Source organism: Rhinatrema bivittatum, chromosome 5 (assembly GCF_901001135.1).
Source record: "Rhinatrema bivittatum chromosome 5, aRhiBiv1.1, whole genome shotgun sequence".
Lineage (NCBI taxonomy): Eukaryota > Metazoa > Chordata > Amphibia > Gymnophiona > Rhinatrematidae > Rhinatrema > Rhinatrema bivittatum.
This window is the reverse complement of record NC_042619.1, coordinates 304,594,023-304,620,126: the sequence shown is the minus strand read 5'-3', so window position 1 is coordinate 304,620,126 and position 26,104 is coordinate 304,594,023. Positions and strand designations below refer to the sequence as shown.

The 26,104-nt window shown below is 44.3% G+C and overlaps 1 protein-coding gene across 7 annotated transcripts in view; it reads right to left on the bottom strand.

Moving 5' to 3' along the window:
- CAMK2B (calcium/calmodulin dependent protein kinase II beta) overlaps positions 1-26,104 on the bottom strand; it is an 858,678-nt gene that overhangs the window by 688,605 nt on the left and 143,969 nt on the right. For all 7 annotated transcript variants that reach the window (XM_029604232.1, XM_029604231.1, XM_029604230.1 and 4 more), the window contains exon 4: positions 19,819-19,873. In XM_029604232.1, the coding sequence (XP_029460092.1) occupies positions 19,819-19,873 (55 nt within the window). The remainder of the gene's footprint in view (positions 1-19,818; positions 19,874-26,104) is intronic.

Sequence of the window (26,104 nt, the reverse complement as noted above, 5' to 3'; positions counted from 1 at the left end):
AACGTTCAAATCCCAGGGCACTGGAGGTTTCCGGATGAGAGGATGAAGGATGAGAGGATGAAGATGAAACGAGATACCAAGGGGTGGGAAGCCACCTCCTTGTCTCTTTCATGATAAGCATCCTATGGATGATGTCACCAAGCCAGACTTGGAGAGAATCTCTCTGGGTGCCAAGAAAAAGGGGCTAATGCCTTGAATTTGCCACAATTTGGCATACCTTTTCATTTGAAGGAATAGCTATGTCAGATTGACGGCTTCCTCGCTGCTATGATAATTTGATGAATATCTGCTAAAAGAGTCAAGCCTTGCAAGATATTGCATTCAACATCTAGGCCATCAGATGCAGGGAGGAGCAGAGAAGATGAAGAAGGGAGCCTCCCTCCTGAGTGAGTCAAGAGTTCTGGGTCTTGACCGAGATCCAACGGACCACTCTTGGAATACTGTACCAGATACACAAACCAGGGTTTTCTCGGCCATGTGGGTGCTATGAGTATCATACAAGCTCTGTCCCAGATCATCTTTTGAACTGTTCTTGAGATGAGAGGAATAGAAGGAAAAGCATATAGGAGACCCCAGACCACGAAATGAGGAAGGCATCCTGTGTCCATCTGAGCTGGCTTGGATGGACGGAACAGAACTGCGGCACCTTTCAATTTTATTCAGTGGCGAAAAGATCTACCAAAGGTTGACCCCACTGTAGAAAGATTCCTCTGCCACTGACTGGTTGAGCGACCATTCGTGAGGATGAAATACTCTGCTGAGCCAGTCGGCCAATGTATTCACTATCCCCGGTAAGTATGTGGCCCTTAGGGTCATTGAGTTGTTGAGGGCCCACTCCCAGATCCATACTGCCTCTCTGCAAAGATGCCAGGACCTCAATCCACCCTGCTTGTTCACGTAAAACATGGCCACCTGATTATCCGAATGAATCATAAGGGTATGGCCCCGCAGTAGATGAGTGAAGGCCATTAGAGCATATCTCATGGCTTGAGTTTCAGGAGATTGATCTGGTAAGTCTGTTCCTCTTGTAACCACTGACCTTGAGTCTTGTAATACAGGAGATGTGCCCCCCAACCTTGCGTGGATACATCCATCGTGAGGACTAGGCTGTGGGCAGGGTCACGAAGAGGAGCTCCTATGGTCAGGACCACCAGATTCAACCATCAACAAATCTCCTCCCTCATGGAGTCTGACAAGGTTACTTTGATCAACATCAGTTGAGAATACTGAGCCCACTGAGATTTCAAGCCCCACTGGAGATGCCGCTTATGTAGTCGAGTGTGAGAAACTACATGGATGACTGCTAATCCCCCAAGCAGTATCTCGACCAGATGTTTCTGCCCATTGTAAATTATAGCCATGCTTATTTAGTTGTTTTATAGTTCCTTAATCTCACAGTTACCGTTCAATGTAAAGGCTTCGCCTAAAAGTTATTAAGTTACTTGTAAACCGATGCGATGTGCAAACGGATGTCGGTATATAAAAGATTTTAAATAAATAAATAAAAATAAATAAAAAATCCACTTGATCCTTTCCTGGGGAAGGAAGGCACGATACTGGACAGAGTCTATTCTGGCCCCTATGAACTGTAGAATCTGGGTCAGTTTGAGTACCGACTTCTCGTAATTGATAAGAACCCTGAAAACTCCAGACAAGAGGTTGTTGCTGCTAGATGCTGTCATAGGGATACTTGGTTGGGGGAAACTATCAGCCAATCAACCAGAAAGGGAAATAGTCGGATTCCCTGGCACCTTAGGTGAGCCACCGCCACAACCAGACATTTGGTGAACACTCTGGGAGCCGAGAAAAAGTTAAATGGTAAAAACTTGTACTGGTAGTGCCTGGAAGCCACCTGGAAGCACAGGAACACCAACAGGAAGGATATATTGGAATATGGATGTAGGCATCTTTGAGAAGCAACGAACACATCCAATCATTCTTTAGTATGAAATGTAGGATCAACTTGAGGGATGTCATCTTGAATTTCTCCTTCCGAAGGTATCTGTTTAGGGAGCATAAGTCCAGAATAGGGTGGAGACCCCCCGGAACGTTTCAGAATAAAGAAGCATTGGGAGTAGTAACCTGAGTTGATTAGGTGTTTGGGCACCGATTGGATAGCCCGTTATTGGAGTAAGGTCTGAATCTCTTGTTCCAGAAGAGATAACTGAGAAACATCCTTCTACCAGCTGGAGTGAAGGGGAAGGGAAGGTTGGGAGAAGAAATTCAGATGATAACCCTCATGGATGATTCGAAGGACCCACTGATCCAAGGTGATGCGGCTCCACTCCGATGAAAAATGGTGTATTCTGCCACCTACTGGAAATTGAGGCTGTGGATGGGCTAATTTCAAAAGGACTGAGGAGGCTTTGGAAGAGACAGTTGTGAAGGCTTCGGTTGCTTCCAGTCCCTCTGGCGTTCCCTAGGCTGAGCTGGCTGGGATTGTGAATGTGCTTGCTGGAATGGCTGGAATTGTTGAAGCCTGAATGGTGGGAAACTCTTGTATAATTTACACTGGTAATAGTAAGGCTTTCAATACTGGTGGTAAAAACACCTTGCTGTAGTCTGAGAATCTGATGCTCCTGACAAGGATTGTACTGCCACATTCGGCTCTTTATTTGGGACACTATGTCTTTCAGCTTGTCGCTGAAAAGGTTATTTATTTATTTATTTATTTATTTATTTATTGAGTTTTATATACCGTCATTCGGTAGAGCCATCATAACAGTTTACAAAAATATACATTTTTCTTAGCAGTTGTGTAACAGAAAAAACAATGTTATGACCTAAACAGGGCAGATTGGCCAGCTTATCATGGACGTCCTCCCTGATGGAACTGGAATGGAGCCAGGCTATTCGGCAAGCTGCGATGGCGGTAGCGGAAGTCCAGAAAGAGGTTTCAAAGGACTCATAAACCGCCCTGAGCAAATGCCGTAATCCTTCTTCCATATCATAAAACGGTTGAGGTGTGAGTTGCTGGCCCATCTCTGAGTAAACGAAGGGCTTCAACAGTTGTAGGGATTCGAACAGGTACTATACCATATAAAATTGGTGCTGTTTAATCCAGGAGGTCAACACTGCACTCTGGAAGGTCTTTTTGGCGAAGTCATCAAGAAATCTTTGCTCCTTCAGTGGAGGAGTCGACGCATGTAGTCTTGATTTCTTCACTCGTTTCATCGCCAACTCTACAACCACTGATGCATGTGGGAGTTGGACGAGTCCTTATGTGGCAGACTTCTATAGCCTGAATTTTAAATCCAGCTTTCAGGAAACCAGTAGATTAAAATGAAGGGATTCCCACATTTTAGACAGTACTGCATTGAGCACCTTATGAGATGGTAGAGCCGAGGGCCCGGCTGATACTTCTAGGATCTTTAGAATGTCAAATACCTCCTCCTGAGGGTTGGGTAACTTACAGACTTCCACCCCCAACATATTACCCATCTTCTCCATGAACCATGAATAGGTAAGGTCATCTGGAGTGGAAGAGTGGTCCAGAGACTCTTCCAGCGGGGTCAGATGGAAAACCTGTTGAGCTGTTAGGGTAACTGTCCAACGGAGAGTCTGGATGAATTGATTGAGGTGATTGCTGGACATCCTGCTTCTCATCCGGAGCTAGTGATAGTGGTGCCTCTGGAGAGGGAGGGGTACGATCTGGAATCCTGTCCCCACCTGGACCTGGGAGATGTGGAAGCGAGACCTCAGAATGTAAAGATGAGAACAGGATATTAGAGATGTGTATCGTGTGATCGATCGTCTTAACAATCAATTTCGGCTGGGGGGGGGAGGGAATCGAATCGTCGCGGTTTTGTTTTTTTAAATATCATGTAAATCGTAAATCGGGGAGGGCGGGAAAACCGGCACACTAAAACATCCCTAAAACCCACCCCGACCCCTTAAAATAAATCCCCCACCCTCCCGAAACCCCCCCAAAATGTCTTAAATTACCTGGGGTCCAGTGGGGGGGTCCAGTTGTGATCTTCCATTCTCGGGCCACGGGTGCATTGATGGAAAAATGGCGCCGGCGCTACCTTTGCCCTGTCATATGACAGGGCAAAGGTAGCGCCGGCGCCATTTTGGTTCCTATCCCCCGACGTCACGAGCGTAGGAGATCGCTCCCGGACCCCCGCTGGACCCCCAGGGACTTTTGGCCAGCTTGGGGGCTTCCTGAGCCCCACAAGACTTGCCAAAAGTCCAGCGGGGGTCCGGGAACGACCTCCTGTACTCGAATCGTGTTGCCGTACGGCCGGCGCCATTTTGCCGTACGCCTCCCCCTTCCCCTCCCCCTTCCCCCGATTTACGATTTTTGACGATAAATCAGGGGAATTCCTATTAAATATCGACTCTAATGATTTTTGACGATTTAAAATATATCGGACGATATTTTAAATCGTCAAAAAACGATTCACATCCCTACTGATAATGGAGGAGATCTCATCCATGGTCTGTTGGGAGCAACTGGTATGTAGATCCCCAGGAGCTGTCTGTTGTGGCGCCACTGCAGGAAACTGAGAACATCTTCCTCGAGGGGGTACAGTCACAGACAATAAGTCTGAAGAAGGCTGATGGTCCCAGAACCCTTCCTCCCGTGCAGGATGTTTATCTCTCAGAGAGAGTTCCTCCTGAAGAATGAAGTGCTGAAGGTGCGAATGGGAGGATAATCCTGAATAAACAGAACAGTTCTTAAGAACATAAGAACATGCCATACTGGGTCAGACTAAGGGTCCATCAAGCCCAGCATCCTGTTTCCAACAGTGGCCAATCCAGGCCATAACAACCTGGCAAGAGCCCAAAAACTAAGTCTATTCCATGTTAACATTGCTAGTAATAACAGTGGCTATTTTCTAAGTCAATTCAATTAATAGCAGGTAATGGACTTCTCCTCCAAGAACTTATCCAATTCTTTTTTAAACACAGCTATACTAACTGCACTAACCACATCCTCTGGCAACAAATTCAGAGTTTAATTGTGCGTTGAGTGAAAAAGAACTTTCTCCGATTAGTTTTAAATGTGCCACACGCTAACTTCATGGAGTGCCCCCTAGTCTTTCTATTATCCGAAAGAATAAATAACCAATTCACATCTACCCGTTCTAGACCTCTCATGATTTTAAACACCTCTATGATATCCCCCTCAGCCGTCTCTCCTCCAAGCTGAAAAGTCCTAACCTCGTTAGTCTTTCCTCATAGGGGAGCTGTTCCATTCCCCTTATCATTTTGGTAGCCCTTCTCTGTACCTTCTCCATCGCAAATATATCTTTTTTGAGATGCGGAGACCAGAATTGTACATAGTATTGAAGGTGTGGTTTCACCATGGAGCGATACAGAGGCATTATGACATTTTCCGTTTTATTCACCATTCCCTTTCTAATAATTCCCAACATTTTGTTTGCTTTTTTGACTGCTGCAGCACACTGAGCCGATGATTTCAATGTGTTATCCACTATGACGCCTAGATCTCTTTCTTGGGTTGTAGCACCTAATATGGAAGCTAACATTGTGTAACTATAGCATGGGTTATTTTTCCCTATATGCATTACCTTGCACTTATCCACATTAAATTTCATCTGCCATTTTGAAGCCCAATTTTCCAGTCTCACAAGGTCTTCCTGCAATTTATCACAATCTGCTTGTGATTTAACTACTCTGAACAATTTTGTATCATCTGCAAATTTGATTATCTCACTCGTCGTATTTCTTTCCAGATTATTTATAAATATATTGAAAAGTAAGGGTTCCAATACAGATCCCTGAGGCACTCCACTGCCCACTCCCTTCCACTGAGAAAATTGTCCATTTAATCCTACTCTCTGTTTCCTGTCTTTTAGCCAGTTTGTAATCCACGAAAGGACATCACCTCCTATCCCATGACTTTTTACTTTTCCTAAAAGCCTCTCATCAGGAACTTTGTCAAACGCCTTCTGAAAATCCAAGTACACTACATCTACCGGTTCACCTTTATCCACATGTTTATTAACTCCTTCAAAAAAGTGAAAGCAGATTTGTGAGGCAAGACTTGCCTTGAGTGAAGCCATCCTGACTTTGTTCCATTAAAGCATGTCTTTCTATATGTTCTGTGATTTTGATATTTAGAACACTTTCCACTATTTTTCCTGGCACTGAAGTCAGGCTAACTGGTCTGTAGGTTCCCAGATCGCCCCTGGAGCCCTTTTTAAATATTGGGATTATATTAGCTATCCTCCAGTCTTCAGGTACAATGGATGATTTTAATGATAGGTTACAAATTTTTACTAATAGGTCTGAAATTTCATTTTTTAGTTCCTTCAGAACTCTGGGGTGTATACCATCCGGTCCAGGTGATTTACTACTCTTCAGTTTGTCAATCAGCTCTACCACATCTTCTAGGTTCACCGTGATTTGGTTCAGTCCATCTGAATCATTACCCATGAAAACCTTCTCCGGTACGGGTACCTCCCCAACATCCTCTTCAGTAAACACCGAAGCAAAGAAATCATTTAATCTTTCCGCGATGGCCTTATCTTCTCTAACTGCCCCTTTAACTCCTCGATCATCTAACGGTCCAACTGACTCCCTCACAGGCTTTCTGCTTCAGATATATTTTTAAAAGTTTTTACTGTTAGTTTTTGCCTCTATGGCCAACTTCATTTCAAATTCTCTTAGCCTGTCTTATCAATGTCTTACATTTAACTTGCCAACGTTTATGCATTATCCTATTTTCTTCTATTGGATCCTTCTTCCAATTTTTGAATGAAGATCACTTGGCTAAAATAGCTTCTTTCACCTCCCCTTTTAACCATGCCGGTAATCGTTTTGCCTTCTTTCCACCTTTCTTAATGTGTGGAATACATCTGGACTGTGCTTCTAGGATGGTATTTTTTTAACAATGACCACGCCTCTTGCACACTTTTTACTTTTGTAGCTGCTCCTTTCAGTTTTTTTCTAACAATTTTTCTCATTTTATCAAAGGTTCCCTTTTGAAAGTTTAGCACGAGAGCCATGGATTTGCTTACTGTCCCCCTTCCAGTCATTAATTCAAATTTGATCATATTATGATCACTATTGCCAAGCGGCCCCACCACCATTACCTCTCTCACCAAATCCTGTGCTCCACTGAGAATTAGATCTAAAATTGCTCCCTCTCTCGTCGGTTCCTGAAACAATTGCTCCATAAAGCTATCATTTATTCCATCCAGGAACTTTATCTCTCTTGCGTGTCCCGATGATACATTTGCCCAGTCAATATTGGGGTAATTGAAGTCTCCCATTATTACCGCACTACCAATTTGTTTAGCTTCCCTAATTTCTCTTAGCATTTCACTGTCAGTCTCACCATCTTGACCAGGTGGATGGTAGTATACTCCTTTCACTATAGTCTTCCCCGACACACAAGGGATTTCTACCCATAAAGATTCAATTGTGCATTTAGTCTCATGCAGGATGTTTATCCTGTTGGACTCTATGCCATCCTGGACATAAAGCGCCACACCGCCTCCCGGGTGCTCCTTTCTGTCTTTGCGATATAATTTGTACCCCGGTATAGCACTGTCCCATTGGTTGTCCTCCTTCCACCATGTCTCTGAGATGCCAATTAAGTCTATGTCATCATTCACTGCTATACATTCTAATTCTCCCATCTTACTTGTTAGACTTCTGGCATTAGCATACAAACATTTCAAAGTTTGTTTTTTGTTTGTATTTTCATTCTGCTTTTTAATTGATAGGGATAAGTTAGAATTTTTTAGCTCAGGTGAGTTTTTAGTTACAGGCACTAGGTCTACTTTTCTTATTATTGGAACCTCACTGTCAGGATGCCCTAATTCTAATGCATCATTAGTATCCTTTGAAGATACCTCTCTCCGAACCATGCATTGCTGAGCGACTGTCAGCTTTCCCCTTTGTTCTAGTTTAAAAGCTGCTCTATCTCCTTTTTAAAGGTTAGCGCCAGCAGTCTGGTTCCACCCTGGTTAAGATGGAGCCCATCCCTTCAGTTAGTTAGCCAGATAGATTCACTGCTCTCTTGATTAACAAATGTTGATACCTAATCAAACCAAATCACACTACCTCAACACCTTTCCAAGGTGAGTAACTGAATTAAACTTTTCAACCTTTTTACTTAGGTATACACTGCTCCTAGCTTATTTCTAGCTTCTGGCTACTTTTTTTTTTTTTAATACAATCACTCAGTTCTGAGAGGAGGTTGACCTGGAGCTGATGGAGACAGGCTTGGGAGGAGAAACCCAAGGGGGTTGGGACAATATGTCCAGGATCGTGTCTATGCTCTGCCCCGAATGAAACAGAGATCTCTTCTTCCTTCGATGTGGGCTCTTGCCATTTTGGGAGTCACTTCTCTTAGTCGATACAGCGGGTCTACGTGTATCATCTCCCTTTGACGACGCGTGTGTGGATGAATCTGTGCAGTGCGTTGAGGAGGTATTATGCGCGGTCGGGCGACGCATCTGCATCAATGCATTGTGCATCCTAGGGCGCAGCAAAATTTGCCTCTATACTTCCCACGTTGGCCTCTTCTTCGAGATTTGTGCCGATGCATCATGCGTCATGGTAGTAGCAACGCGGTTCTTGTCCAACGCATTTTTGGACGCTTGCGTGGACGCATCCCGAAAGTGCTTGGAACTGGACATAGACATTTTATCCTTGCATCGATGTTTATTTATTTATTTAACATTTTATATACCGACCTTCATGAAAAGATTCATATCAGATCGGTTTACATGGAATATAGGGACTAACTAAATAAATAACCATATAACAAGAAGGCAATAACAAGTTACATATAACAAGGATATCCAACTTGGGGGGCTAGAGTAGCCAGGAAGTAGAAGTACAGCAAAAAACTAGATATGAGGCTTTTGACAGCACGGACAGCACACTTCCCTCAAAATGGTGCATGGTATCACCCGCGGGTCCAGATTTGGGCTTCTTCAGAGTGGAAACAACCTCAAGTCCTGTTAGTGCTGGATGCTTGCCCTTAGCTTCTGGCTCCACCAACGAAGACTTCTTGGCAATGTCATGGGGCATGGTTTTGGGTCCCGGGGATGAATGTACGGAGCACCTCAGTGAGGGCGCATAACTTCCTAATGCAGAAAAGGCCTCTTCCTTGTCCCAGAAACTGGCTATCTTGGCTGCTCTCTGCCTCTGCGCTCTCGGACACATGCGGCCGCAGTCTCGGCATGATGCTTGGTCGTGGTCTGGGCCTAGGCAGAGGTAGCAATAATTGTGGTTGTCAGTCACGGACTTTATATGCCCACACTGACAATATTTGAAACCCAGCTTTTTTGAAGACATTTTAAAGAGCACTGAAAAGTGCTGTTTTGGGGATTGCTAGTGCGAAAAATAAGAAAGAGAGAAATCCCTATGAGGAGACACGAGGAGAAAGAGAAAATACGTCCGTGCATGAGTGCAGAAAAAAACTAACTGAGACCGATGACGAGTTGCGCACAGGAAGTGCCACACAGGCGCAGCAAAGCAAAACTCTTTCTTGAAGAAGAGAATGTCCGCGAGAGCACCGTCAATGATGACACTCAAATAGCATAGTTAATTCAACCTGCTTACCGACAGAAAAGAAAGAGCAGAGAGCAATACACATGCATACAAACACAGTCCTACAGCATAAGCACAAGACAAGCATAAGCACAGAATTATGTGTATGGATGTATGTAGATACACACATAAATACACATACAGCAATGTGGGTATATATTAATACCATCTTTATATACTATCTTTCTTTAAATTCCTTGCTCTGCAGACTTGGATGGAGGGCTGCATGCAACTATGACTTAAGTCGTGGGTGTTCAGTACTGCACCTTCTGTTCCTTCGGCCCACTCAAGAAGATATTTCTCCAAGTAATTTAAATTAGCGTTGATCCGTAAACAATTACTGTAGCTTAGGAGAAGATTCACAACACTGAGTGATCTGGTACTGTTTGACTCTAGGTCTCATTTCATTATACAAGGACACAAACCTCTTACCAGCCCAGCAAAAACATCAGCCCAAACAACTTTGATCCTCCAGTATTACAACAGCAGGAGGTGCTGCAGAGCAGGACTGAGGTCAATAGCATTCCATGTCCACCACTCTAATTTAAATCACTGATGAACATTTGAAGACACAGGTCCTTGCAGGCTCAATAACAGGTCTTAAAGTGTTTAAACTGTCAGCTGGGCACAGACTGAAGCAGACTGGCAGATCAGTAAGTGTGTCTCAGTATTAGAATAGTAAGTGGTACTGCAGGACTGAAGTGCATTGGAAAAGCTGTGTGTGGGGGGGTTGGGGGTATCTCAGTAATTTAATAGCAGGAGGTGCTGCAGGGCATAAGTAAGGTGCACTGGTATAGTTGTGTGTGTGTGTGTGTGTGTGTGTGTGTGTGTGTGTGTGTGTGTGTGTGTGTTGGAAGTCTCAGTACTGAAATAGCAACATAGGTGCTATGAATCTGGACTGAGTTTATCAGGCAGTGTTGTGGTGGTGGGGAAGGGGTTGGGAATATCTCAGTACTAGAATAGCACGGAATTCTGATCAGGTAATACCTTGCAAACTGCATGAATTCATTATTTTTCCTGTGCTGCCGAGCTTCCAGCTCTGTACTGCACCAACCATTCCCTTCTGCTGTCTCACTTCCACCTACCCGTCCATGCTGCTGCGCAGCTGCTGTCTCCTTCCATCTCTATCTCTGTTGGGAGATGGGGGATGCTCCCCTTTCTTCCTGACAGCAAGGGAATGAATTGCTATATTTACAGCAAGAAAATAATCCCCATCATGTTTCTCACCCACATCCAGGTGCTCCTCCCCCCAGCTCTACTTCCCTTTGACATCTCTGCATCAAAAATATCTGCAATTTGATTGTAAACGAGAAATCCTGAAATGCTTTTTCCCCTTCCCTCTGCCTCAGCCCACACAACTAAATCAGTCATTGTCTACAGCTTTCTCCCCACTCCTCTTCTCCTTCATTCTTTCGCTCCCTTCCTTCTTTCCTCCCTCATCTTTCATTTTTCTCCTCTTCCTTCCTGTCTCTTCCGGTTCTTTGTCTCGTTCAGTTCTTACTCTCCCTCTAGCCTCCTTTCCTTTATGTCTCTCCCTATTCCTCTACATTCCCCCATCTCTCATCCTACATGTCTCCCACTCTTTCCTTATCTCTTCCTCTCTCATCCTCCCTTTCATTTCTAATTCTCCATTTTTCTCCCTTGTTCTCCCTGCATTTTTTTTCCTTCTTCTGCCCATTCCTCCTTTTTTCAACCTTTCTATCCTCTCTCATTTTCCTTTTCCTTCCTTTCTGGGTGTCTCTCTCCTTCACAGACTTCCAATTACCCTCATTCACTCCCTGGTTTTCACTATTTCACCATCTGGCCTTCCAGAGCCCTTTACCTTTAGGTCATGACTACAAATCCAGCTCAGGCCACTAGGGACTTAAAAGGGTGGCTTATGTGAAATGAAAAGGCTGTCTCAGTCCAGTTAGAGGGGTCATTGCAGGGCTAACCCTAAGGTGGTGTAGAGCCCATGGAGATTCAGCCAGAGCAGGTTCCCCACAACCAAATGTGGAAGAGCTGGGGAGAGGAATCACCACTTCCTCAAGATATTGGGATGCAGTGGGTGGGGGGAGGAGGTGCTTTGGGTGAGAAGGTGGAGGGGGCCTGTATCTCCTGGCCTGAAAAAGGCTGCTGCTGCTCCTAGTCCACTCACACACAGCTAAGTGATGTCAGTTGTCTCACCAACATAGGACCCTGGAAGTTCAGGGCCCAAGGCAGCCACCCTGCTTCGGGCCCCTCCCTCACCTCTCAAGAATGGTCCTGAGTCACAGAAGACATGGGTCACATCACAACCCCTTTCAGATTCCAACAATAAAATCTGTGAATTCTGCTACAGTTTGTCACTGATTTGTGACAAGGGCACACACACACACACACAAGAGTACCGCTCATCCATGTTGTATTCCCTCCATACACTCTCACCACGTTTTTCTTGTTCTCTCAAACTCTTTTATTACCTCTTCTCTCTCTCTTTTTTGCTTTTTTGCTTTTCCCCTTTCTCCTGAAAGGTGCAGGTCCCTGGATGTTCAGCCTCGGGACATACAGGGGTTATTATTAAGGTTCTGTAGGGGAGGAGGGAGAGGTTTCTTGGTCCAAGCCACTCCCACCAAGAGACCCTGCTGGCTGCGGTGACTCAGAGCGGGAGCTAAATTTAGCAGGCTGCTTAACGAGAAAGTGTCAGCGAGGAGGCGGGAGGAGAGCGCGTGCTGATCTGTGCCTGCAGGGAGGGCGGGTGAGCAACCGAGGAGAGCGCGTGCTGATCTGTGCCTGCAGGGAGGGCGGGTGAGGAGCGTCGCGAGGCGTGGAAGGCGCGAGCCAGCGACCCCTGCAAGTGCCAGTTTAGCTGCCACAGCGCAAAGTCGCTCCGTCAGCACTCTCCCCCCCCCCCCCCCCCCCCCCCCCCCCCCCCCCAACTCCCTACCGTCTCACAGCCTCGGCGGGAGCGAGCAGTTTAGAGGATTTGTATTCTCACAGGCCCACACAAGAGAGCTGTGAACCACTGGGTATTCTTAATTGCATTTTTATGATGCGTGGGGGTCCTGCCTGCCCTTCGCCCTCTTCTCCGCATTCAGCCAGTTTCACCAGGCTATCAAGGGAGGCATAATGCCTCCAAAACATGCTTATGGCCTAGGGATGTATTGTCGTTTTAAAACACTACAGAAAACACAAATTTGTTTCATTTTGTGTTGTTTCCAATGTGAAATGATAAAAAAAATATATATTTTGTTTCGTTTTGTCATTTTAGCACACACTAAATATTTCAGTGCCCACTAAGTGGTTTTAGCATTGCGAAAATAAAACAACAAACACATGGAGCGCACTGTTAGCCTGCTCTTGGACGCGCGTTTTCCCTTACCCCTTATTCAGTAAGGGGAGGAAAACGCGCGTCCAACCCGCGGCACCTAATAGCGCCATCAACATGCAAATGCATGTTGATGGCCCTATTAGGTATGCGCGCGGGATACAGAAAGTAAAATGTGCAGCCAAGCCGCACATTTTACTTTCAGAAATTAGCGCCGACCCAAAGGTAGGCGCTAATTTCTTCCGGCGCCGGGAAAGTGCACAGAAAAACAGTAAAAACTGCTTTTCTGTGCACCCTCCGACTTAATATCATAGAGATATTAAGTCGGAGGTCCCGAAAAGTAAAAAAAAAAAATTTGAATTCGGCCCGCGGCTGTCGGGCCGAAAACCGGACGCTCAATTTTGCCGGTGTCCGGTTTCAGAGCCCGTGTCTGTCAGCAGGCTCGAGAACCGACGCCGGCAAAATTGAGCGTCAGCTGTCAAACCCGCTGACAGCCGCCGCTCCTGTCAAAAAGGAGGCGCTAGGGACGCGCTAGTGTCCCTAGCGCCTCCTTTTACCCGGATCTACCGCATCACCTAATTTTAATAGAGAATCGCGCACACCGGCGAAGGGCCGGTGCATGAGCCGGGAGAGCTGGCGTTCGTCCGCTCTCCCGTGGACTTTACTGTATCGGCCCGACAGTTATTAGCAAATGAAATTAAAATGTTCTTCCATGCATGCTCTCAGGGGTGGATATCTTTGCTTGGTTGAAGCAGTTGTGATCATTTAGCCTGGAAAATAGAAAACAGGGGTGACTGGACATACAAATGGGGTTATAAGAGGTTGGCCATCGGTTATTCCCTGGTTCAAGTGAGGATAGGACAAGATTAAAACTGCAGCAGGAGAGATTTAGGAAAGACCTGAAGAATTTACTGTTACTATGAGCTTTCTAACTGAGGGGAAGTCGTTCACACACTGCAGTAAATTACCTTTGGAGGTGGGGCAATCTCCATCACTGGAGGGGTTTAAGAACAGGTCAGACTCCACTGGGATGGTTTTTAAGGACAGGGATCGTGCCTGGCGACAGAGATGGATTAACTGAACTCCAAGGCCCTGCCAGTCCTATGTCTATACAATTATGCTGCCTAAGCTATAGAAAGGTTTCACAAAGGAAGAAGCAACAGTATTATTATTATCATCATCATTAGCAGCCAATCAGAACTGAGTAAATAAAGCACAGTCCTTTCCTTCCTTCTTTCTGTACCAACCATTCCATATCATAAGGGACAGAGTGGGCCAGCCCTGGTTTTCATCCCATTGCATACATGGACATGTAGTTTTTGCTGCTTATCTTAAGGAAATCAGAAATACCAGTCCCTGCATGCGATGGGGATAAAACCAGGACTAGATCTACCTATGGAATAGGTGGCAGACCTAGGAGATTAATAGGATTCTTTCAGGTTTTATTCAGTGCTTTTCGTGCATAATCAATAATTCTCATTACTGTTATGTGCGCCGGCCGCAGCAGACCTGCAGCTCGGCCCCCTCACCTCTCTCAAAGTGATCCAACACCTGGTCCCTCGTCCTGTTACCTATACAGGTTGCTGCCTCTGGGCTGACCTCGATCCTCCCATCGACAACCACTGACGGAGGCCACCTAAGTCCAGCCGGCCCCGGCACCCAAAGGCTCAACCCGCGGGGAACAAGGGCTGGTATTGGTGAAGCGCCAGCCGGCCTCCATCCGTCAGCCCTCTCTGCTGCCGACAGTGGGGACCCATAGGATCCCTCCTATGGGTAGCATCAACCCCAACAAAGGTAGCCGGATAAGTTTATCTGGTTTAAGGTCTAGATCAGAGCTTTCCAAACTTTTCATGTTGGTGACACACTTTTTAGACAAACATAATTTCGGGACACAGTAATTCAGTCTACTAGCAAACCAGAGGTTGTATGCAGTGTAACAAAGGAAAAAAAGAAACATCACCCATCCTTATAAAACAAATCAAGAAATATAAAATCATCAGCAGTAAAACTGTACTAACAAAAAGAACATATTTCGAAACAGCTGATGAGTGGAATATCCAATAATTAAAAACTCATATAAAACATTTCCAGATACCAACAAAATATTTCAAAATAGCAGACACAAAGACCCAGTAATGAAAAATAATAAGGATACAAACATTTTTTTGCTCTGCATACCTGGGAACGTTTGATATCCAGGTGTCCTGAGATTGTTCTGAATTAGCAGGAGGAGGGGTGGTTTGCTTGGAACTTTCTCCTCTCTCAGTCACATACCAGCGCTCTCTCTCACACTGGCTCTCAATGACACACCTATACACACATGCTCTCAGTACTCACATATACACATGTTTTTTCTCTCTCACTTATATAGGCTCTTAATTACACATTTACACACATGCTGTCTATCTTTTCACACTTACACACACACAGGCTTTCATTCACACACATACATGCTGTCTTTTTCTCTCACACACAGGCTCTCATTCACATGCTTACAAACATGTCCTCTCTTTCTCTCATTTACACACAGGCTCTCAATCACATACTCACATGCTCCCTCACCTAAATCAGCTCTCAATCACACACAGACACACATGGTCTCTCTCTCTCATTTAAACACAGGCTCTCAATCACATACTCACATGCTCCATCACCTAAACCAGCTCTCAATCACACACAGACACACATGGTCTCTCTCTCTCATTTAAACACAGGCTCTTAATCATACATACACATGATTTCTCTCACACACAAAGGATTTCAATCATACACACATACTCTTTCACACAAACAGGTTTTCAATCACAAACTTACACATACAGGTTCCCAATGGTAAACTTACATTCATGCTCTCTCTCTCACAGGCAGGCTCTCAATCACAGACATACTCTCTTTCACATGTACAGGCTCTCAATCATTCACATACATGCAATCTCTCACTCTCTCATACCCACACACAGGGCCCCGCGGCCCGGAAGAGGAAGTGGAGAGTATCGGGTGAGTGCGCGGCAAGAAGAGGCCACGCTAGTGCGCTCGGCATCGGCCCGAAGAAAAGAAGACTGCAGCGCGGCTCGGAGGAAAATGAAGAGGTTCAGCCGCGGCCGATGGGACTCCACCTCCGCGAGGGCTGAAAATGAAGAGGTTAGCGTTGGGAGGAGGCTGCTGCTGCTGCCGCGCGTTCCCGGGGTGGGGGAGAGAGAGAGTGAATGAGCGGCTCGCTCGCTCATTCACTCTCTCTCTCCCCCACCCCCACCCCGGGAACGCGCGGAAGCAGCAGCCTCCTCCCAACGCTAACCTCTTCATTTTCAGCCCTCGCGGAGGTGGAGTCCCATCGGCCGCGGCTGAACCTCTTCATTTTCCTCCGAGCCGCGCTGCAGTCTTCTTTTCTTCGGGCCGATGCCGAGCGCACTAGCGTGGCCTCTTCTTGCCGCGCACTCACCCGATACTCTCCACTTCCTCTTCCGGGGGGGGGGGGGGGCGGGAAGAAGAGAGCATGCCGGTGCCGCTGACTCCAGCTGTCCTGCCGCGTTCCGCCCGGGCGGAGGAGGACCGGGGAGCAGCTGGGTCAGCGGGAAAGTGTGGCGACACTTGTCTGCGAGCCAGATGGAGCCCTCAAAAGAGCCATATCTGGCTCGGAGCCATGGGTTCCCGGCCCCTGCACTTGCCGGTGTGTCACGTGCACCGGGCTTGCGCGACACACCGGCACACCTCAGGCGACACAGTAAAGTGTCGCGACACACACTTTGGAAAGCTCTGGTCTAGATGCATTAGGCCACAGTAAACATATAAGAAATATCGCAAGTTAGAGTCATGCAATAAAAATTTGGATGTGACTAGGTAAATTTCTTAATTAACATGCCACACATTTAATTACTGCGTCGCGTGATACTTTGTCATGTCGTGCGTCATTTTACTCATCGCATGATAATGCCCTAACACAGCTTGATGCATCTTCCAGTTACTTTGCTAACCAGACCAAGGTTGAACATAAAACCTACGGAGTGAATTTTCAAAGGAGTTAAGTAAGTAAAAGTAGAAGTTTTCAAAAGTTCATTTATGCATGTAAATCCTTTTAAAAATTCAGCCCTATGGAGTGAATTTTCAAGGATTTATGTATGTAAAAGTAGCAATTTTCAAAAGGCTGTTTTCGCATGTAAATCGTCTTGAAAATTGCCTCCTTGGAGTCCAGTGATCACCATATTTATTTATTTCCCACCCTTTTATAAAATTCACATTAGACTCGAGCTGAATTGTATTAGGACTAGAGTTGAGGACTTTGGGAGGACTTATTTCAAGATGAATGATGAACGATAGTCCTCAGTGTCAAACAAATACAGACCTTTATGCAATTCATATGTGCAGCTTCCCACCATTTTATTTATTATTTTACTGCTTTGTACGTAAAGCAATTTTTCTTTGAGCAACTATTGTTTCTCTGTTTCTTACAGCAGGGTCTGTTGTCCAGAGCAGTCACTGCCAAGTGTGGATCATCAGTGCATTGATAAAATTAAGACTCTTTTTCATTTTAAAAAATTTGTCTAGTTTTAGGTTGGTTTTGAATTTGAGGTGACTTATGGGCTACATTTGACATGATTTTGGGCTACAAATTTAGTTGACATGTATTTATTTATTTATTTAAAATCATTTACTACCCGCCCTTCCTACGTTCAGAGTGGGGTACAATGTGAACATACACAGTCAAATGAAAAGCAGAAGACAGGACAATACAACATTTTTTTAAGAGAAGGAGTAACATGATGAAAAAGCGGAATGGCTTAACACAGCACTACGTGTACACGTACCACAAAGAAATCTGAGGTCGGCAAATAAGGCACTATTAACTATTCCATCTGTTAAAACAGAACGACTTACCCATGTCAGGGACCGAACACTATCCCTTGCCGGACCCACCCTGTGGAACACAATGCCTCAGGAAATAAGATTACAAACTATTCAAAGTAAGGTTGAAGACCTGGCTTTTCAAACAGGCTTTTTATAAAGAGAAAGAAGAAAGTAAGTAAGGAAAAGCTGGCATCAGCAAATTTGCACCCGGCACATAGTTGCTATGTGCTTGACTCCTTTTCAATCTCTCTGATAACCTTAGTTAAAATGTAAAATTACAGGTGAGATTTACATGTAACTCAACCATGAAACGTGTACCAGAAGGAATAATTACTAATTCATCAATTAGTAATTATATTAGATTTCTTTGTAACCGGATCATTATTGGCACTTCTATAACTTTAACTATTTTTTTATTTTTTATTTTTTGCTATTTGTGCCTATTTTGTAAACCATTGTGATGGTAAATAACTTAACGACGGTATAGAAAAGATTTTAAATAAATAGAAAAAATAAACATCTGGCTACTTATCCTAGATTGGCCTTCCAAATACTAAAATCCACTCCAAAGTGTAAGGGCCAGATTTAAGAACAAATGTTTCCCCAGGATGATTTGCTTATTTTTCTATTGTTATGCTTGGCATAAATGAATGCCTCAGGCCAAACCTGTGTAGTTTTTCAGCAAACCTTTTGGTATAATGGGATTAGTTTTGTCACTGCATAGTGTTTTCTCCAGCAACCTTTTCCATGGGTGGTAAACTCACATTCATTTCCCCCCACACCTCCACCCCCACCTCTAGTTCGTTCACTGAACACATCTGCTAAAATATTATAGATTGCATGAAACAGCTTTTAGGTGAAACTCTTCCGAGGGATGTCACGGAAAACAGTAACTAAAAGCAGCGGCGGATTCCCGATGAAGACCGGCCCGGGGATTCGCCAGCCAGGCCGACCCAGGAGATACCACGTGGTCTGCCGAGCGTGGCTCCGTCACGGCCGCGCTCGGCAGACCACGTGACTAGCGCAACCGGCCCACCGGGGGATGCTCGATCCCCCGATAGGCCAGTCCACCCCTGACTAAAAAGTGCCACCCACTCAAGGAATATCTCGGGGGGGGGGGGGAATAAGATCCCCACCCACCACCCACCTTTTGCATTCCTCACCTGGTACCTCTGTCCTCCACACTCGGGATTACCTACCCTGCTTCTCCATAGCTAGACATGCTGGGAATGGAAGGAGCTGGGGGCATATTTCTGTTGGATAAATGTGCCCCTGCTCTTCTCAACACTAGCCACGAAGGGAAAAAGAAATTTAACAAAACTCCAGCACCAAAATGTTTAACCTGTTTTGGGTACAATTTGAACCCGTAAGTTGTTTTTTTTTTTTAGCAAACTCTGAACTGGGCACAGAGTAAGGCCCTTCCTCTTCTGGTCCCCTAGGCCAGCTACCTAGTTTGAATTTCTTGTGCATTCTGTTTTTGCCTGCTTCTCACAAATATGGACTGACAACCTCTAGAAGTGGCAAATGTTACATCAGCTTTTGCTCAAAAACGACACCTATGACTTTGGCAGTGTAATAATTTAGACACATGCCTGCAGCCATCTCTGTGGTAAACAGCAGTATGCAGCTGGACTCCAGATGAAATAGAGATCCAAAAAAAGAAGGATTGATAGAATTGCAGTTGGCTGGCTAATACAAACATTTCTTGATTACACTATAAGAAGAAGCAATATAAGGCATAGGTACTCCCCTCACCTCATGGCCCCATGTCAAACCCATACAACTAGAGATTGTCCTAGTAACAGTAGACAATGGCTGGAAAAGACCAAATGACTCATCCAATCTGCCCAGCTATACCACACTCTTAAGGATATATCCCATCTGCCAGTTGTAGAAGCTTGACCACTTGTAGGATATCACTCCTTATCCAAATCAACATTTTCTTCCTCAGTAGTTCTCTATACCCCCAGGTTGATGAACCTACAACATTCCATACTTAACACCCAACCTTCTTTGTCTTACATCCAACCACTGTAATAATCTAAACAGCTAAAATGCAAATGCCAGGAATGTTCCTGTAATCTTAGCTGTGCCATGTGCAAACAGTGCTCCATCTGGCCATTCTAGTGAAATAAATAGCAGTATCTACTTACAAATCAAAGATTAGATAATGGAAGCCCTCCTCTGATATACTGTCATGGAGCCGAACTGCAGAGACAAAAAACATCAGAAGAGTTAGAAAACAGCAAGCAGTCAAGATACTGTGTAGATAGATAGATAGATAGAGAATGTGTTATTTTGTATCTCATTTATTTAGTTCAAATTTATATTCTGCACCATCTAGCATAGCTCATACATATTTCCTTTTTATTCTTTCAGGCTGATGAGCTTCTTTGGCTCCTTCTCAAATTGAAGGACTGAGAGCACAAACACGAGTTATGTATAAGAGCTCCTAATGCAGCTCACTCCTGCCATGCAGCCCCCTCCCTCCTCCTCCTCCCTGCTGTTCTAGAACTGAGATCCCCACACACAGCTCTGTCAATGCACCTCAACCCTATTCTGCAAGGGAAGTGCACAGAGGCCATGGCATGGATGATGCTGAGAAAGAAAGTTTGTTGAAAAGTAGAGAAAACACCCTGAAAGAAACAAGAAGGGAAAGCCAAGAGCAAACTGCAAGAACCTTTATTCTCTGAAATGTTTATGCAACAGAATCAGCTGGGAGTCCAGTGAAACACAATCAAATATGTAGTGAGCAGGGCTGGCTTTACCAGTTGGTGAACTAGGCAGTCACCTAGAGCACCAAAATGTGGGGATGTCAAAAATGCTATACTAGGCCTCGCCGGCCAAAGAGTTGCAGAAGAAACTGCCAGGACCAGCTCTAGGCTATCAGGCGCCCTGACTGAAAACTGAAATTGCCACCTCCCTTCGTGGCAGCTCTGGCACAGCACTCCCTCTTTCTGCAGTTGCTCCAGTGCAGTATGCCCTTTCATCCTGCTTTCTTTCTCCATGCCCAGCATCTCTCTCTTTCCCTCCTAGCATGCTCTTCTCTCGTCCTTCCCTTTCCTGCCCAGCAGCATTCCCGCTTTCTTTCTCACTTACCCTCCTCCTCATCCCTGTAGGCTAATCCTTCACCTACTCCACAGACCAGAAGCCTCCCTCCTCCTGAACAGAGTTCACTCTTCTTGCAGACATCATATGGGAGGGTGCGGGAGAAAGGGGCCAGTGGCAGTCCCTTGAGCATGGCACCCTCTGCAGCTCCACAGGTCGTACATCCCAAACACTGGCCTTGCTAGGCCCGGCCAGGCAAAGATGGGAGAGCCACAAGTGGTTGAAGCAGCATAAGCCTCTTCAACTGCTTCCTACTACCCCCCGACAGCATACTGAGTATGTGCAAAGCATGCAGGCCAGTACCTCCCACTGCTGGTCTCCTGCATCATGAAATCAGCGGCAGGAAATGTTGGCCCATGAGTTTTGAACATTCTTATGGTGTTAGCACAGAGCCTTGGGGAGTGACGGTAGAGGGACCTGCCACTTATTTGACCTAAGGGAGGGAGGGGAGACACTGGGAGCAGATGCTGTGGGAGAGAGACAAGGGGCAGATGATCAGTAAGTAGGTGGAGAAAGAGGATGGACGTTGGGAAAGGGGGTGGATGCCGGTAAAGAGAGCAGATGGGGGAAGATGTTGTAAAGACAGAAGAAGGAAGCAAGGATTAGATGCTGTAGGAGGGGAGAAGGAAGCAGGAGGGCAGATGCTGGGAAGAGAGTGGAGGGAGTGAGGGGGGGAGAAATGCTGTGCCGGAAGCACTGCTGCTGCCAAAGGAAGGCGTACTGTACGGGAGCAGATAGAAAGGAGCGCTGTGCCAGAACAGATAACTATAGGCGAGTATGGGGGAGGAGGGGACAAGGCTGAAGATTCGCCTAGGACACCCTACCACCCTTGCACTGGCCCTGATGTTGAGATTCTTCTATGATGGAGACATCACTGGCCCTTCTGGCAGATAATATGCTAAGTAGTTTTATTATTAGTTTATTACTTTTTATATACTGACGTATCAGAAATCCATCACATCGATTTACAATAAATAAACAAAAACAATAAAAGTGCATTCAATAAAGACAGTAAAACAAATAAACAATGCATAATTCTAAGATAATGCTAAAAAATATCAAAACAGTATAAATAAGTGCTATGATTAATTACCTACATTAATATATGATAAAATCAGCATAAAATTATTCCTAAAACATAAAAGTAAGTTTTACTAAAGAAGATTTTAAACTTTATTCTCCAACATGTGAAGGCTTTAATTCACAGCTCAGCAGAATATTTCATTTAGAGACTGGAACCAGCTAATGGCAGTCTGGAATTAGCATGAAAAAGTAAAAGGGCACCCTAGAGTGCAAGGACCTCATTGTAACAATAGTGATAGAGAACACTGTGACAACAGCGAATATGCAATTTACAACTGTCGGCACTGAGGCCTGTGAGGTGAGTACTTGGCTACAGAGATAATTGCAAGGTGCTGGAAAAGTCATGGTTTGTACGGAACTGGTGGATGGATACCTACTGCCCTTAGAAGACAGTTTTATGATTGGGAGGGAGAAAGACTCCTGCGTCTACCCATGGCAGGTAAAGAAATATTTCACTTTGACTCTTCCTACAGATATCTAAAGTGTGGGAAATGCGAGCAAAGAGACCATAATAGTGTTGACTGTACTGAACGAATGAGATGTAAAATCTGCGTGGTGAGGAAGGCCATGTATGTGTGTGCTGACCCCATGCATACAATTGCCCCCTCACACTTGACAACTCCCAGATTGAACTGCCCTTTGAGGGGCAGAAAAGGCTGCAGTGAATCAGTCAGAGCAGGAGCCAGAAGAAGATGCTACCGGGAGCCAGCTTGCGCCCCAGCAACGGCAGGCAGCCACAGCTGCAAGCCTTGATATATCAGAGCAAGACATGACTCAAAGGAGAAGCTGGCAGTAGAAATCCTAGACAATCCTAGCAAAAGAAAAAAAAACTGCTAGGAAATGATGGAGTCTGAGTAATCTGTACCTTTACTTGACATCATTTTGTAATTTTTTCCCTTTGCTTCCTACCCTTTTATTTTAATTGTTCTGTATATTACTTTGAGAACACATGTAAAATTGTCATGCCATTAAATGTATCTGAATCTGATACCAACAACAGTTTTCCTTCACTGTTTCAAGCAGTGTAAGATGGGTCATGAGTTGTGTAATTGTGCTACCAGACTAATAGTAGCTAGGCAACAATGACCTGGTGAATGGTGTCTGTTAATGATCGTCTATATCTGTGTTTTCATGTAATCTTATATTTTTGTATATTTTAAATTTTATATTGTAATCTGTCCATGTTCTTTTGTGCATTTTAAATTGAAGCTGTCTTCCATATAGCACTGTGCTTCATTATAGGAAGAATATAAATATTTTTTAAATAAATAAATAAAATAAAATAAAATAAATACTCCATCCCCTGAGGTCGCCTAACAGGATATAAACCTTTTCCTTATATAAGTACAAAGAAAGGGGAGAGAAAGGCCAGCAAAACTGTGAAAGAAAATCAACAGGCATCTGAAAAAAGGAGGGAGAAAAGATCACACAAGTCCCTTCAGCAACTGTGAGTCCTATTTCTACTTTTAATCACTATCAGGTGCTACAAAATGAGGAGACCTCCCCTCATCCTTTTTAGCAGAGATCAGCACAGCCTCCTGAGAGCAGTATGAGGAGCACAATTTATTTATTTATTAGGATTTAGCTTATGCTTTATGATTGCTAGCCCAAGGCAAGTTACACTCAGATACTGTAGGCTCAGACATGGATCACTGTCCTCAATGTCTGCCACTAAGTGTGTGAACATGGACTTTTCGTCTGTGGCCTTTAAAGAGGTGTCCTTCCCTGCCACAGGATGAGACTTTAGGAAAAAGAAATATCACAAAGAAGATATGTTATCATCTCGCAAGCACAGTAACACCACAGCCAGGGAAGCAACCTCCCTAGCCCCTCACACCCTCTACCATCCCCACGATGCATGTTAATAATACGTAGAGATCTCTTGGATCCTACTAGGAACAGGTGTAGGGAGAAAGCATAATAACAGTGTGTATTGCTCCTCCATACAGAAGAAAGTACATGGTAGGTTCCTCTGCTATATAAATCCAGACCACCATCTTGAGGTTTGGATTTTTCAGTTCCTTTCGCAGATGCAGCCTGCTTTGGCTGTCTGCTGATTTTCTGTTGTTTAACTGTTCATGCTTCCAGGGAGCCTTTTTACTTGGAAGGGAGCGTCTGTCTCCCTATCCTCTTGTTCTTATTTTTTCTTAATAAACTATTAAGAGTTCTGAGTAACCTTTAATTAGGGACTCAGTTTTGCTACTTTCTTTGCTGCCGTACCATTGCTTCCCTGAGAAGGATCCTGCGGATTGTCAGTATCCAGTGGAGAGATGACTTATGACCATTCCATGGACATCTACTGGAGATTTAAAGAAGTAACAGGAGTATTGTTTTGATACTAGAAGGAAGAAGAAGAGAATAAATGGAGCCATTCAGGTACTGCAGGAAAGTAAGGGGTTCAGAGGAGAGAACATAATGGAGAAGGTAGGAGATAACTGTGTAAAAATGGATTTCATCTTTATTGTGTCACTAACATTGGGAGAGAAACATTAACTTGCTCTATGCCAATGGGATGGGAGAAACATCACAATGAAAAATAAATCAATTGGCTTTACCATCTTAAACCATCGGAAGTACTTGTAACATCATATCTTGAAACATCTAAAGCTGTAAAGACTCTTTTTATCATTTCACAACATATCAGTAAAAGTATTGTTGGAAATCACCAAGGCTGTTATCATTACTACTGTATACAATAACTTAGACTTGGGGCTTAAGTAATGCAATGAAAAGGCCTTGAAAGTTCTCTCCCCCTTTTCCACCTCTGCTCAGGAATCTCTGATGTTTGAGACAGTTAAACATTATTGTATGTTTACCATCAGTTACTGTGATTTGAGATATAGCGTCTGGTACCATTATCCAAGTACAACCATCCCAGAGGTTACAAGTGTTAGGAGTAATAAATCATGGACTGCCATTGCCTGAGGAAAGAGAGATGGGATGTATGGGAGACTGGGTACTGGGTACTGAAATGTAAGATGACATTTAATGTGGACAAGTGCAAAGTGATGCACTTGGGGAAAAGCAATCTAAATTATAGCTCCACAATGCAAGGTTCCACATCAGGAGTCACCACTCAGGAAAAGGATCTAGGTGTCATCATGGATAATGTATTAAAATCCTCTGCTCAGTGTGTGACGGCAGCCAAGAAAGCAAATAGAATGTTAGGAATTATTAGGAAAGGAGTGGAGAATAAAACAGAGAATATCATATTGCCTCTGTATTGCTCCATGGTGCAACCTCATCTTGTGTGCAATTCTGGTCACCGTATCTCAAATAAATATAGCAGAATTAGAAAAGATACAGAGAAGGTCAACAAAAATGATGAAAAGGATGGTATGATTCCCCTATGCAGAAAGGTTAAAGAGGTTAGGGCTCTTCAGCTTGGACAAGAGACTGCTGAGGGGACATATGATAGAGCTCTATAAAATAATGAGCAGAATGGAACAGGTGAATGCAAATCGGTTGTTTATGCTTTCAAAAAATACAAAGACTAGGGGTCATTCAAAACAAACAGGGGAAAGTATTTTTTTCACACAACGCATAATTAAGCTCTGGAATTTATTGACTTATTATAATTTTGTAATTTTTCCTTTTGTTTCCTAGCCTTTTATTTTAATTATTCTGTATATTACTTTGGGAAGACATGTAAAATTATCATGAAAGCTGTTAGTGTAGCTGGATTTAAAAAATATTTCAACAAGTTCAAGGAGGAAAAGTCCATAAACCATTGTTAAGGTGAACTTGGAAAAATTCACTGCTTATCCCTGGGATAAGCATCATGGAGTCTGTTTTCCTTTTGGGATCCTGCCAGGTACTTATGACCTGGGTTGGCCACTGTTGGAAACAAGATACTGGGTTTGATGGACATTTGGTCTGACCCACTATGGCAAATCTTATGTTCTTATGTTTCTTGCACCAAAAAAATAGACTTTGTAACCTGAAAATGATATCCATGGTAAATAGGAGTGGGGAGACAGCCTTTCAGTGTGGTCTGCTAAACAGGATGTATACAGTGATGTGGTGATCATGTTCATCTCTACAAACCTGACTGTGGTGAAATTCTTTGAGCTCTACCCAGGCAGGTAGCTGCTGAATCTGCTGATGGATATTGAGATGAAAGGTGTGAACATATGCCTGATAAATATATATACAGTAGGGATGTGCATTAGTATGAAACAAAATGGGAAATGAAAACGATATTTCTTAGAGATGCCAGCCCTAATTTTCCAGAACTTGAAACAGATC